Genomic DNA, 13799 nt, shown 5'->3' on the forward strand with positions numbered 1-13799 from the left:
CCGCTGATTGTTGTGTTTGCGGTAGGTTAGATGGCCTCGTTTTCGTTCAAGAATCGTTCAGAAGCTTTCAGGAGCTATTTCACAGGATACAGAAGATTTCGAAGATTGCTGTGAATTTCTGATGTGTTTTGAACTTTTCCTTTGAGATGACAGAGATATAATGCCTTTGTTTGACGTTATTGGACTTGGGGGAGAAAAGCATGCTGTTGTTATCGACATTGGGGCAGCCTATACAAAGTAAGAAGGGTCTTATATTGAGTACACAGTAAGCTTTACAACGACACCCAGCCTTTATTTTAGCAACAGACCGCTCAGATTTCTATGGGTTTATCGGCGCAATAAACCCACGCGGGTTGTTGTTATAAGCTCATATATAGCTGATCATGATCTGGGTAGCTATAGCTGTTGTATTTTAAGTGTTTTACTGTACAATAATTTTTTAAAATTACAAATCCACCACTGGGTCACAATTGACAATTACTCTCTGAATTGTACAAAGGATAGTTCAGGTACTAATTAAGCCTATCAACATCAAAATAGGCTATATTCGTTTTCTTGGTATTGGGGTAGAATTAGCGTACAATGGAGGCTCATGTAGGTGAGTATCATTAAAACGAGATTAATATCATTTGCATTTGAAAAGACTCCCCATGTAAGCCTTAGTTGCAAGCTAGTTCCAGTCCAGTACCGACAGTACAAATATGGCCTATTCAAGTTTGGAAATACTTTGAGAACTGCTTTTAAGTGGAGAACTGGGGGGCAACAACAATAAGGCGCATGCAGTTAACCTGCAAATGCTGTAGATTTCTATAATTCCAGGTATCCAATTTCAGAAAGCTGAAAATGGACACCCAGATGATTTTACACCAATTACATCACAAATAGAGATGCAGAGAACCAATCACAATCAATAATTAAATAGGTCAGCAACTTGGGAATGTCAAGGTTATATGATATATTTTGACTGAGAATTCATGAACCTGAAAGCTGTACTAATTACTGGCACACCCTCTGTGACTGTCAGTAGCAGCCTTGGAAACTTGGTAGTAGTAGTAGTAAAACACCATTAACAGTAAGTAAGGAAGAGTAAATTGCTTGTCTGCTCTTAAGGACAGGCACAATCAATAACATATTTGTCTAAAGGTCCACATCAGTCCTCTGGAACTTGTGGACACATCTGTTTGCCGCGCCCTGTTATTAATAATATTGCATGTCGTCAAACACACAATAAATGGAGAGGTACCATTTATAAATAATATTGCTTACACCTCAAGTGATTATTATCAATATTGTTGTCTTAGTTTAAATCTTTAAATAAAGATGTTGTGCTTTTGTATTCAGATGTGGTTTTGCTTCAGAGACAAGTCCTCGTCACATCATTCGCAGTGTCGTCACACACACAATAAATGGAGAGGTACCATTTATAATTAATATCGCTTACGGTACACCTCAAGTGAAATTTTCAAAGTCTTATAGCCAATTGCATTGGAATCACAATTTTTTGAACCTCCTCAGGGCTCAAAAAAATAAACATGTAAATTTTTCTACCAGGCAAGTTATTTTTCATTTTCACTTTCCCAATGGTCAAGGACCCAGGCAAGTCATTGGCAAACTAAAACACAATAAAAGTAAACTAATCTTGACTTTCCCAGGGCAGGAAAAATTTGAGAGCTACATGCTCTGAAGGGCAAGCTGGAATTCAAGTTTTTCAAGCCCTTTTTCAAGCCCTGCTCCTAGGGAAACGAACATTAGTTTGAAAAGTTGTGTACAGTTTCAAAAATTGGGGTAAATTACAGTTATTGAGAGGTTTGAAAAATCAAGTCCAGATTTAAAAAATGACAGGATTACACTGTATTTGGAAGTTTCCAAAATACAACCTGTTAATTTTCATTTTGCACACAATGGTTTGTGGTTTTTTCCCTATTCAGACAGAAACAGTGAATGTTATTACCAATGAACAAGATAGAAGGCCTGATGAATTGTATGCTATCCTTAGAGACTTTCTCCACCAAGTGTACTTCAGGTAAGGCCAAACTAGCATGCAAAACAATTGTTAAGAAATAGAAAACGTATTGCATTTCTATCGTACTGAGAAACACAAGTGGAAGTTTGGGAGAATGAGAATTGAGCATTGTGGGAACATGAGCTGAGAGGCAAGCGTTTCCACAGCTTTCTTGAGTTTCTGTCGAGTTACAGAAACATGATTTTAAACCATTTTATCAGCACATATTTAGACTCTTTGCACTATTTTCTAATTTCTTTTGATGAGTTGAATTAAATATAATCAAGCAGGTGAACAGAGTAGGATATGTGAATGAACACTTCAAATTGCAAAGTTCATGGAGTATTGCAAGTCATACACTTGCAATTGAACCCTGTTAATTCAGACATTACAGAGACTATCAGGGTTGCCAAATGTCAGAAAAAATGTTTCGGAAAATATTTGCCAGTTCAGGGAAAACTCACTGACAGGGAATTTAGCACATTAGGCATCTGATCAAATAAATGAACATTATTTAAAATAATGATATAAACAAGTGAATATTAAGGTTAAGAGCCGACATTTCAGTATTATCGTGACACCATTCTCAAGACAAAGTGAATAGATTAATGCAAAGATTTGAAGATCATATTTATTTAATTTATTCACTTTGTCTTGAGAATGGTATCACAATGACTCTGAAACGTCAGCCATTAACCTTAATATTCACTTGTTTATGTTTTAAAAAGTTGTTATTGTTCAAGACTTTAGAATAATAATAATAAAATAAAAAATAATTTGGACTAACTTAGGGAAAAGTCAGAAATTATTTGTTTCAATTTGAAGATTGAGTGTTACTGATTATAACAAAATTTTGAAGCATAAATTGTGTACATGTACTTAAGGTTAAAATAAAACAAAAGTTACCTTTTCCCATATCAGGTACCTTCTTGTTAACCCACGTGACAGAAGAGTGGTTATTTGCGAGTCTGTGCTTTGCTCAACTCTTTGGAGGAATACAATTGCAAAAGTTCTTTTCAAGCACTTTGAGGTATAAAATTGTGATTTAATTCTACAATTAAAGAGATCTTTTAATAATTCATCTTTCTTTTCTATAATTTATATATTAAACACTTGGTGGAAAATTGTGTAAAATATGCATATTTATAAAAACAAATTTAAAATGTTTCTTCATGTTATCCATGTATTTGATTTAATATGTATTTGCCATATCAGAGGTCCGTAGCTAATCCCAGTTGTTGCCTTTGTTTTGTCTTTTTGAAAATCTGTGCAGTTTACAAATTAATGTACATGTGCTATCATTGCCAGTGCTTCATTTCACCCAAGTGAACAAATCTCTTGACAGACAGTATATAATGGTATTCACTTGTGTTATGAGAGTCGAAAAATAATTGGTCTTGCATTACAATGCCATATGATTGGCTTAAAAAAGTCGCACCACTTTTTCATCCAATCAGAATTTAAACCAAACCAATAACCAATCGTTCGTTTATGTTTTTCCGCTTTTCACATGAGCTACTTTCATAAGTTCAAGTTTTGATTTGTTCATTGGATTGTCTGTGTCTTTTGTGATAGGCCAGAGTGATAACTTTGGTCTTGGTTTTACAACACTGAGTTGAACCGCTCATCTCAAACTCATTAATAATTCATTAAGTTCAAACAAAGGAAATCATGATCGTGACAGTGTTTGGATATCTGATCTTAATTAGCATAGATTTTAACAATTATATTTCTCTGTTTTCTCTTTAGTTTTAGTCTTGATTGAGAAGATATATCAAATACTCAAGATAGTGTTTGACCACATTTCCAAACACCTCTAAGTTCGCCAAAAATACTCTGCTGCGCATCGTATTTTCAACCCTCTTCTCAGTGTTTAGAGATGTGGTCAAACACAGTCTTTTGTGTTTGATATATTACATGGCCAGGAAGCTGGACAAGTTAGCCTCAACCTAATACACTGATTATCAGGCTACACCTACTTCTCTCTCTTTAAACCATTTATTTTGTTACAATTTGAACAGGTTCCATCATTATTGTTTGCACCCCATCACCTGTTGGCACTATTTACTCTTGGAGTACCTTCAGGCCTGGTCTTAGACTGTAGCCTTACAGAAACAGTTGTCTTACCAATATCCTTTTAATATGTAATATAGATAGGACCCTGTCCGCCCTCTGATTGGTCAAAAACCCATGTTTTATTAGAGTATAAAACATAGAAAAAACTTGTTTTACTGAGTCTATATCATAAAGCAAATGAAGAAGCCTAAGCTGTGTATTACACTGTGATAAAACACTCTGGACATTTAAGAACACTCGAAAAATGTAGAAAACACTCGCCCGCAGCTTGTGTTTCCTACATTTTCCTCATGTTCTCAAATGCCTGTCGTGCTTTATAACAGTGCAACACACAGCTTAGGCTTCTTTATTTGTTAAATATGTACATCAATACTTCTGGAAAACTCAGGGCTGTGCTCTAGAAGCGAGTGGGTGCCACAGGCGACTAAATTTTGCCTTTCAGTGACTGGAAAAACCTACTTTTCTTATATATGCTTATAGTAAATGATGGGCGCACAGGATTTCATTGTTAGGAACCTTTGGGCTCCTCGTGAATTTTTTTATACCAGAACCTTGAAACAGTAAATTTCATTATAATCTATCATGAATGTTTTTGTTGGCATGTGAAGTGATTGGTCTAAACACATTGTCATGTGATTAAATATGTGCCAGCTAAAACTGAGGAATATCTGAGTGATCCTGCCTGTTAATGCTGCCAAAAGTATTTGTAGGAACAAACACAGTAGCCTCCATCTGTCGTTAAAAATATTCTTGTAATGAATATTTGTTCTTGGGCATTATCTGTTCCTTAAAGCTCACAGTTTTCCTCATGCTTTGCTATCAGAAAAACTGTTTGCTTCTTGGAACAGATAATGTCTGCAGACAAATATCCAAGCATATTTCTGTGCCAAATAGAGGTTATAATTGTTTATTTATTAGCAAGTTCCAATCAGAAACCTTTCTATGGGCACCTGACAGAGCCTGTCATCAATTTAGAAATTAATTGGTAAACTCATATATGTACCAAGGTATTTATTTATTTGATATTTAGTTTAAATTATATATAGCTGGAATTTGAACGAGATCAAGTTTTAATGTAGCAGAAAGTCAATATAATCCCTTCTCCAGATGAATTGGACTTTTCATGTTTATTTAGAAGTTGTGTTACTTGACTCATTTTTGCTTCTGCCATCACATCTATGAAGGGACGGCCATTCTGAAGGCTGTTGAAACAATTCCCCTAGGGTCACAAGCCATTCACAAGTAAGATTAAGTTATAGCTCTTTCTTCCAATCATTGACAGAAGTGTGTGTTAAGCCCTGGCCAAATGGACTTGCAAGTATTATTGGAAAGACTTAGTAAAAAATGTACAGTATTTTATGTGACAATGAACATTTTGCAATTTCAGGTACTTAGAAAAGCAGCTTATGGATAGAAGTCTTGTGCAAATAGAAACTGGAATAAAACCTTTGTCATCTGTTATGAGTGAGTAAACTCTGTCATAGCTCAGGCTGATATTATTATAAATAATTATTAAGATTTTAAAAAACACACTAGTCACGAACCTGTGGGAGGTGCAGTGGCCTCATGGTTAGTGCCATCCACTCCAGATCAAGCGATCCAGCCCTGGCCGGGGACATTGTGTTGTGTTCCTGGGCAAGACACTTTACTCTTGCAGTACCTCTCTCCACCCAGGTGTACACTGTACATGTGTAAATGGCCTTCCAGGGGGAAGTAGAAATACTCCTAGTCGCTTCATGCTACAGAAACTGGTATTAAACTGCAGGCCTGATGAGCTGCTTGGCTTTTACGCAAACATTACATTTACCCTAGTCATGAACCTACTGTTGCAAACTTGAACTGTGCAAGTTTGATGTGAAGCTGTATAGTTAACAGTGATTGTGACAATGATGTGGTGTGTCATAAATTTGGGGTTGCTCTTAAATCTACAAATTGATTTTTTTGCCCCTAATGTTTTGTATGAAGAGTGTATCCAATCATAACCTCTTGAGAAAATTAGTAAAAGTAAAAGTAAAAGTCACTGGGTGATGATTTGTTATTTAAATGATTTTTCAGATGCTGTCGAAACAGAAACTTTGGAGGATATCAAAGGTAAACTTGTCATTTAAGACAAGTGACTTCTTTGACCTGGTCACTACTCAGGACCTGTTTTGCCCTTTCAACTGGCAGAAGTGCAAAAATAAATAAGGAACAGTTCTTTTGATCTGGACAGTCCAGAAAGTGAACCTATTGATTGGGAAAAATTCTCCTTTTATTAGTTAATGATTAACTGACTGACTGACGGACTGACAACAGACAGACAGATAGACAGACACAGACAGATAGACCAGTAGACAGACAGATACCTTTATTGGTGAACTTTATTTTTACAAACACAATAAAATGTTCATGAAGAATTTTTGTCTTGCACCCTTGTCAATACAACTCTTGGGAGGCTTGTCTGATCGTCTGTCATCTTATTTGTAATGTTCTGAGAAGAGGTCATACATCAGCAGGGCCAGATTGATCCCCCAGCTACGGGTTACACATCATCTACTCTGTGTGTTTTGAACATTGTTATGGTTGCTCTGTAGTGCGTACCTGCTTTGTGGCACCAAAGTTTAGTGGCCCAGAGGGAGAACCACGCCCAGCTTCACAAGTGCCAAAGGTTGATTATCCACTTGATGGTGGAAGGATACTCAGAATTGAAGGTCAAATCAGGTAAAATAGCAAAGACAGGACAGGATGTAGTGAGATTGTCGGAGGAATATGCTCAAAACACAATCTATTTGACTATAAATTGTCTTATTAATAAGACAGATTTTTCTCAAACTAAGAAAATGTGAAATCAAAAATAGCTCAAAATGTCTTACAGATTTTTATTTTACTTTGCATGAATGTTAAATAAGAGCCAATTTCTTATTCCTGAAATGTTGAGGTGGTAGATTTTGAGAAAAATGTGATTTAACCTACTAGTGCTCAGTCTATCCTTAGGTACTCGGTCATTCATTTTAGGCATTTGTTGACGTTTAATTGTTCAAGTTTCACGTAGAATGGTAAAAGACTTGTAATGCGTAAACAGTAAACAGAGAAAGGAAAAACATCTTGGAACATTTTTTAAAAGAGTTAGAAGTTGGGCTGTTATAATCCATCAAAACTGTAGTAAGCCACCTTAATAGTGCAATGCTCATTAATTAGCCTCCTTCGCCGCCACTGTTAGGGTTGTCACACCATGCTTCTCCCCTACTAGGGGATAAGTGTTGCACAATGACCCTAATAACGGCTGCGAAGGAGATTATTAAAATGTTCATAGTCTTTGATTCACATGTAAAATCACTGATTTGACTACTCCTACTACTGGTAAGGTTAACAATAATTATTTCTTGATTACATGTTTTTTTAGATGCACTGCATGTATAAGAATAATAGAGGCAGATGAGTCAGGGAGCACATTAATGCCCAGAGTGACATGTATACAAATCTCAGTTGAAGGATAATATTGTTCTGCCTTGTTTACAGAGAACAGACATTTGATATTCTGTTTGATGGTGATGAGGAAGAAAAATCCATTGCAACATGTGTTTTGGATTCCATACTCAAGGTACATGGTGAACCCAATTTAATCTTTTACTTTTAAGTAATGCTCACAATATCATTGCATTTTTAGTAATAATTAAGTACATGTACCTAATGTTTATAATGTCAACTTGGGTTTGTAGTGTCCTATTGACACCAGGAAAACTTTGGCAGAAAACATAGTTCTCATTGGAGGAACAGTTATGACACCAGGGTTTAAGTAAGTCCCATTTTATCTTAGTACTAACTGTATTAGTATATCATTTTGTAGAGGTACATGTAAAGCTATACATATAATGCAAATAAAGAGTAAAATGTACATTACCACACAACAAATTGTGTTAATATTATAAGACGTAAGTTTCATATTAATTGTATTATTCAACCCTTCTGGTGGAGTACAAATAATATTCCAAAACATATTTCAAATTCCCCCGCTATAAATAAATCTTATGCACCAGGAAACTGGCTACAGCAAGTTGGTTGCAGTTGCCTGAGCACATGCAATGAAAAACATAGTTCAAAGTTTTGTTTTGGAGAAACGAAGAACTGCATCCAGCTGCATGGAAGATGGGTGTCCAGGATGTCCAGGGGCCTCCACTGAGATCAGCCAGTCCCTAGATCATAAAAAGCTTCCATGGCTGGCTGTCCTCACAACCCATCCATGAGCCCCCACCCACGGTCATCCAGGCACCCATCGCACTGAAATAACAGTGGAAAAGGGATGGGGAGGGAGGGGCAGAGGAGGACTTGGATGTATCTTCCAAGGTTTTCTTTTCTGAAATACACATTTGAACTGCAGGTTGTCTGGAATTCACACCATGAGAAAAGAAAAGGGGAGAGGGGGTTTTACATAGATGACGATTATTTTAAGTTGACCGGTGTTTTCTATTTCTTTGGTCTAGGCACCGTCTTTTGCAAGAGATTTATTGTTTACTCCAGTCACCTCGATACAAGGAGAACTTGTTTATTAAAACCATCAAAATGCATCGGACACCTGTCAGCCCTAACTGTACATCATGGCTTGGAGGTATGTCATCTGACTGTGTGATTTTTTTTAAAAATCCTTGTAGGAAGGTTTCCAAAAGCTGAGTGACTTATAACTGCTGAGTATGTTCTGTAGCATAAAGGATTGTTACTCTCCCACCCCTACACTATTCCACTATCCCCCCCCCCCCAAACGGCACCCTTCTTCATCCAGGGGAAGGAATCCAAAATGCTCCTACTCTAGGGATGCAGTTGAGAAAAACTAAGCCAGCTCATCAACAAGCTTAAAGTTAGATAGCTTTTCTAGCCAGTGTCCCTTGAGGATTACTATGGGTCTTTGTTTTGTACTGACATTTTGATTTGATTTGATTTTGACCGTAACCCTAAGTGGGTATAGGGCCAGACATTCTCCTTCACCATGTCACACAGTCACGAGCAGCCACTGTTGTCTCGCTCCATGCGCCAAAACCCAATGCTGTTCTTGTACTGACATTTTAGCCAGTGATAAGTTCTCTTAATTTTCCACTTGTAAAATTTTGCCAGTTGCCAGCTCTTAGCTACGTCACTGCTAAGATCGTCCTGCTACAAATGCTATTAAAGCTAGGCATTAGTAGAGATGAGATTTGGCAGGCAGGCTTAATTAACCATTTACCAAACAGTTTCAAGTGTAATGCCAAAATAATGTTGTAAGATCAGTTAGCTGCTTTCATTACAATACAAAAATTATATTTCTTAAGAGCAAGCTTGTCAAATGTCATAGGCAGGATTCAAATAGACAACACAGAATATTACCGAGCATTTAAGATAAAGGACGTGACTAAAATTACACTTTCTTACTTATTAGCAATCTATAGAAATATGACTGCTCATGGTGTAGAATTCATAATTATACTAAAAGATGCTTCTTCCCCCTGTTGAATGTTTCTATCTTCACTCCCAAGCTTATTGTAGTGTGGTTTTGTAGGTGCAATATTTGGTGCTCTTGAAGTGCTGGCAGACCGCTCTGTAACGAAAGAGAGGTACATACAAGATAACAAGATACCAGACTGGGCATCCTGTGAAGTGCAAGCTCTTGATAACATCCCAATATTAGATGCACCACTTGAAAGACCTGTGCTTTCACGTCGTCAGACAAGTGGTATTACCAGCACCCTTAGCAGTATAAGCAGCACACTGTCAAGCCGACTTCTTAGTGGAGGCAGTCCACGCTCTTTGGGATCAAGCTTACTTCAAAGAGCTGGGGCATCCCCTAGTTCAGGTGCTTCTCAGAGTATAAAAGAAACTGACAGAGAAAGTCAAAAGGAAGAAAAGGAATGAATCTGCTTAGACTTGTGTATAAATAATACCACCATATATTATAAAGATACTTGTATGTCTTTATTTCAAGGTTTCTGTTTAAAAAAAGAACTTACAATTATTGTACTGAGGCACTGACCCAGGCCTTCGTGCATTGTGTAAAAATACCCCTCCCAGCCCAAGTAGACTTGTCACAAGTCTATAAAACCAACTTAACAGTAGGAAAGTAAAACTTATGGTTAAGAAAGTCTTCATCCCTGTATAATGAGGACTTTTGCCATCAATTTACAATCAACTGGGTAAATGGATATCAAGTGAAGAAAATAGTAAATTTAAAAAGCTTATTTATTAAACTGTCTCTTGGTCTCTAGTGGACTTTTGACTGTTCTTTTAGCTTGTGAAAAAGCAATAAAATATGTTGTGAAGTGTCAGTGGTTATGATTGTCTGTAGCAATTAGCAAAATTAATGGCAAAGGAATTCAATTGGGGGCATGTAGATGTAGACAGCACCTTGACAAGTTCCTGTATGGCTTTATCCCGGGCTTTCATGATCAATTCAGCCCAAAAGGGATTGACCATGGCAAAATACGGAGGTCTAGGAACTTAGGCAAACTGTACCCAGCTTACAAGGTGTTATGATCAGTGGTATTTCATGTGAGTACAGACATATGGCCTCAGGTGTCTTGCGGAGCACGATGAGGAATGAGATGAGACACAATAGGCATTGCATCAGTACTTGGTAGCTATGTTGGAAACTTGCATCTTGCTTATCCAAATCCATTGAGCTCCTTCGACAAGAATATTACAAAGCTGGACCAGCATCCTCACTGGATATTAACTTAGCTATTAATGGATTACCCAAGGTACCAACCTTTTTTGTGGAATTATAGTACATTCAAACTATTTTCCATTGTGTGATTTTTGTGTCATCTCAACTCAGTTTCAATCAACATGCTTTCTAAGAGGACGTCATTATCATCATTTAAAAGTGGCTCATGGAGCCACAGTGACAGATACACCATCAGTTGATCTCTGTTCTTACAGTAGGTAAATTCTGTTACAAGTCTTTCCTTTAAAGAAAGTTCTTTGGTAAATGAATCTAAAAGTCTCTGTGATGCATCACCTGGAAAAAAAAAATGCAGGAAACTTCATTACATTTCATCATCAATACCCAATTTGTATTTATGCACTAATTTTCTTTTGGTAGCTCAAGGGAGGGTGCTTATTGAACTAATGACACTCAATGGGGAATGCTTATTAGAAAGAGGGTGCTTATTTGAAGGAGAGCACTACATCAAATCATGCCATAACAGTACATATTTACAAATTTCTTAAGTTTTGATTCATTTTTTTTAATTATTCCTGGTTTTGATATACATGTATACAGATTACTGATTAGATTGAAATCTTAAACTAACTGGTAGTAGTTTTTATAGGTCAAAAAAACTAATGAACAATAATCACTAAAAAACAAAAAATAAGTTAGAATGGCTATGACTGAGGAAGGTTAAGACATTGCAAAAATGATAAAATATTTGTAAAAATTGGCAATTTTTATAAGAAATTATGATGCAACATTACTTAGCTCTTATTAACTGAGTAGGAGGTCTGTATGGGAGAATCTTGACCAAGGTCGTGAGTACAGACCGAACACAGTGAGGTCTGTACACACGACCAAGGTCAAGATTCTCTCATACAGACCAACTTAACTGGGTTAATAAGATGTTTATTATATGGCAAAGAAGAAAACTTTAATTCGTTTAATGTAACTGGTGTGCTGACATTTTGCTTGCAAACGGAAATGAGCTTAACTTAAACCTGCCGAAATTTGCTCGTCCTCTTTACTTTTCTTTTTTTTTTTTGTCATCGGGCTTTTTGGCACTTCCATAAATGATTGAGAAGAAAATAGAAGAAAATGGTGAACATTTTGAATTTTAGTTTGCTACTTTTTCAACGCAATATGCTGGTCTAGATGGGAAAATCTAGACCGCGCACAATATCAATTTCAGCCAATCAAATTCGTGAATTCACTGGTTCCCAGTCCTTGTGAGACACAGCCATATAATAAATGTTGTGATATAGCTTGTTTGAAACCAAATTGCACTTATTGCATGCATGTTTTGCCCAAAAAATTATATAAACTCAGTGACCCCTGTTAGTGCTTGCCTTGAATGCCCTTCCATATTAGCAGCCATTATGTCACTTGACAAAATACACGTACTTACAAAAACGCTCAATAGTCCAGGTATTGAAGATTCGGTTGTCTGATCCATTGTCATTGTTTCTCTGAATAGACTGTAGTTTTCTTATTGCGTGAAAGTTCTGTACTAAAGCTTCCATTTTTGTATGTAAATCAGCCTAACAGAAAGAGACAGTTTTCAGGGAAAGAATATACCAACATACAAAAACACTCTGATTATATCATTTGTGCTTGCACTTTATCAGAAGGCATTTTGCAGATTGGGGACACGTTGGCAGAAGAAGTGATTCAGGTTTACATTTGGACGGGAAATTAATTGTGTCTCTATGATAAAACCCTCAAACATAACCATAATATTATTATGAAACAAAGCAAGTCCCACAGTCAATAAACATCACACATCAGAAATTACTGTTATGACAAATGCAAAACAAGATCTCCCATGTCAATCTAAAAAATTGTGTATCCTTGTTTGAGACCCAAAACTGAATATTATAACATGATGGGCTTCTGTTTGTGTGGCTGGAAGGGGAACTTTGCACCTGATATTTCATTCTTGTCCCCAGAGGCCACACTCCTTTTGGTCAGCACCAAGAATCGTGAGCCCTGGGCTGGTCCAACACCAAAAGTCCATGAGTCACAGACTTCCCGTCAAATCTGGCAAATCTGATTGGCTGGGAATACAAAGCAAATACTCTGTGCATGCTCAGAAAATCGGGTCCAGTCAGAGGTCGCGATTCTTGGTGCTGACGAAAAGGAGTGCAGCCTCTGAGGATAAGAACGCTGATATTTTTGAGGGATTCATTTAGAGAGGGCTTATTTTTGGGGTTAGGTAAGGCTTATCAGAATTTTTAAGGTAAAGGCAATGGTATGAGTGACATGTCAGGTTATTGTAAAATGCATTACTCAGTGGGGAGAAGTACTGTGTGACGACCAAAATGAGACTGCAAGCAATACAGCTTGAATGTCTTAAGAAATTTTCTAATAAAACAAAGGTTAAAAGAAGATTGCTGCCGATACCAAAGAACTGTAAATTCTTGAAAGTTCTTGGGAAGCCTTTGGTATGTCCCCTTGAAGTTTAAAGGCCAAGTCTTGGTCGTTTGCCAGAGAAAGTGTGGTGCTTTCCTCAACAGCATTGTATCTATTCAATAAAAATGTAATATTAAGCTTATAAGTAAATAAGCTTAACTAATCAAACTTGTGCTCATATTTACAGCAGTTTTAAACGGTAAAAATATGAACTGAATGGAAATTGCAATTGCCCATTATTATAACTTCTCTGCAACATTTCGTACCCTTACAGGTCCCCTATGGATCATCAGATTAATATATCTATTCAAAATAAAAATAAACAAAAAGTTTAAATTTTGGAAAAAAATACTGTTACCTACTCTTTTTGAAGTTGTAAATTAACCAATCTGTTAGCCAACGATGTTCCCAGTTCGTTCAATTTGGACCATTTATTCACGTGCTCATGCCAAGTAGCGCAACAGTCTCTTAGCCTTTTAGCAACATCCGACAAATTTCTGTTGGGAGATGATTTCGGAGAGGTTGACTGCGAAATTACTTCTTTTCTTGATGGAGTTTTCTGAGATTTTGGTGACTTGGACTTTTTCGGCGTAGAGGTCGCCATGTTGGATGAGCTTTCCTGAGAAGACTGGGTTTGAAATTAAAAAGGTTGCT

At 36.8% G+C, this 13799-nt stretch overlaps 2 protein-coding genes across 2 annotated transcripts; one reads left to right on the top strand and one right to left on the bottom strand.

Annotated features, from left to right (window-relative positions):
• Positions 1–52: 52 nt before the first annotated feature.
• Positions 53–10347, top strand: LOC110052659 (actin-related protein 10-like). Its single transcript, XM_020758802.2, has 13 exons — positions 53–237; positions 1342–1414; positions 1929–2023; positions 2924–3032; positions 4024–4131; positions 5253–5320; positions 5466–5542; positions 6134–6169; positions 6652–6778; positions 7577–7658; positions 7777–7853; positions 8539–8663; positions 9585–10347. Exons 1-13 carry the CDS (start codon positions 161–163, stop codon positions 9935–9937), a joined length of 1407 nt encoding a protein of 468 aa, XP_020614461.1. The 5' UTR covers positions 53–160; the 3' UTR covers positions 9938–10347.
• LOC110052664 (cyclin-dependent kinase 2-interacting protein-like) lies at positions 9974–13790 on the bottom strand. The gene is made up of 4 exons (XM_020758810.2): positions 13508–13790; positions 13137–13257; positions 12142–12274; positions 9974–11039 (listed from the first exon to the last, which is right to left on the bottom strand). The coding sequence occupies exons 1-4, from the start codon at positions 13747–13749 to the stop codon at positions 10843–10845; spliced, it is 693 nt and encodes a 230-aa protein (XP_020614469.2). The 5' UTR covers positions 13750–13790; the 3' UTR covers positions 9974–10842.
• Between the last annotated feature and the right edge of the window lie 9 nt (positions 13791–13799).

This window comes from Orbicella faveolata, unplaced genomic scaffold (genome assembly GCF_042242905.1).
Source record: "Orbicella faveolata isolate gen_17 unplaced genomic scaffold, um_ofav_v1 contig_24, whole genome shotgun sequence".
NCBI lineage: Eukaryota > Metazoa > Cnidaria > Anthozoa > Scleractinia > Merulinidae > Orbicella > Orbicella faveolata.

Bases quoted from the DNA above. Each gene is read 5' to 3' on its own strand.
- LOC110052659 (XM_020758802.2), top strand. From the start codon at position 161: ATGCCTTTGTTTGACGTTATTGGACTTGGGGGAGAAAAGCATGCTGTT. The intron at 6,779-7,576 runs GTAAAATAGCAA...CCTTGTTTACAG, and splicing joins AGAATTGAAGGTCAAATCAG to AGAACAGACATTTGATATTC. The intron at 7,659-7,776 runs GTACATGGTGAA...TTGGGTTTGTAG, and splicing joins TTTTGGATTCCATACTCAAG to TGTCCTATTGACACCAGGAA.
- LOC110052664 (XM_020758810.2), bottom strand. From the start codon at position 13,749: ATGGCGACCTCTACGCCGAAAAAGTCCAAGTCACCAAAATCTCAGAAA. The intron at 12,275-13,136 runs GTATCGGCAGCA...TCTTTCTGTTAG, and splicing joins CAAGAATTTACAGTTCTTTG to GCTGATTTACATACAAAAAT. The intron at 11,040-12,141 runs GTAAGTACGTGT...TTTTTTTTCCAG, and splicing joins CTGGACTATTGAGCGTTTTT to GTGATGCATCACAGAGACTT.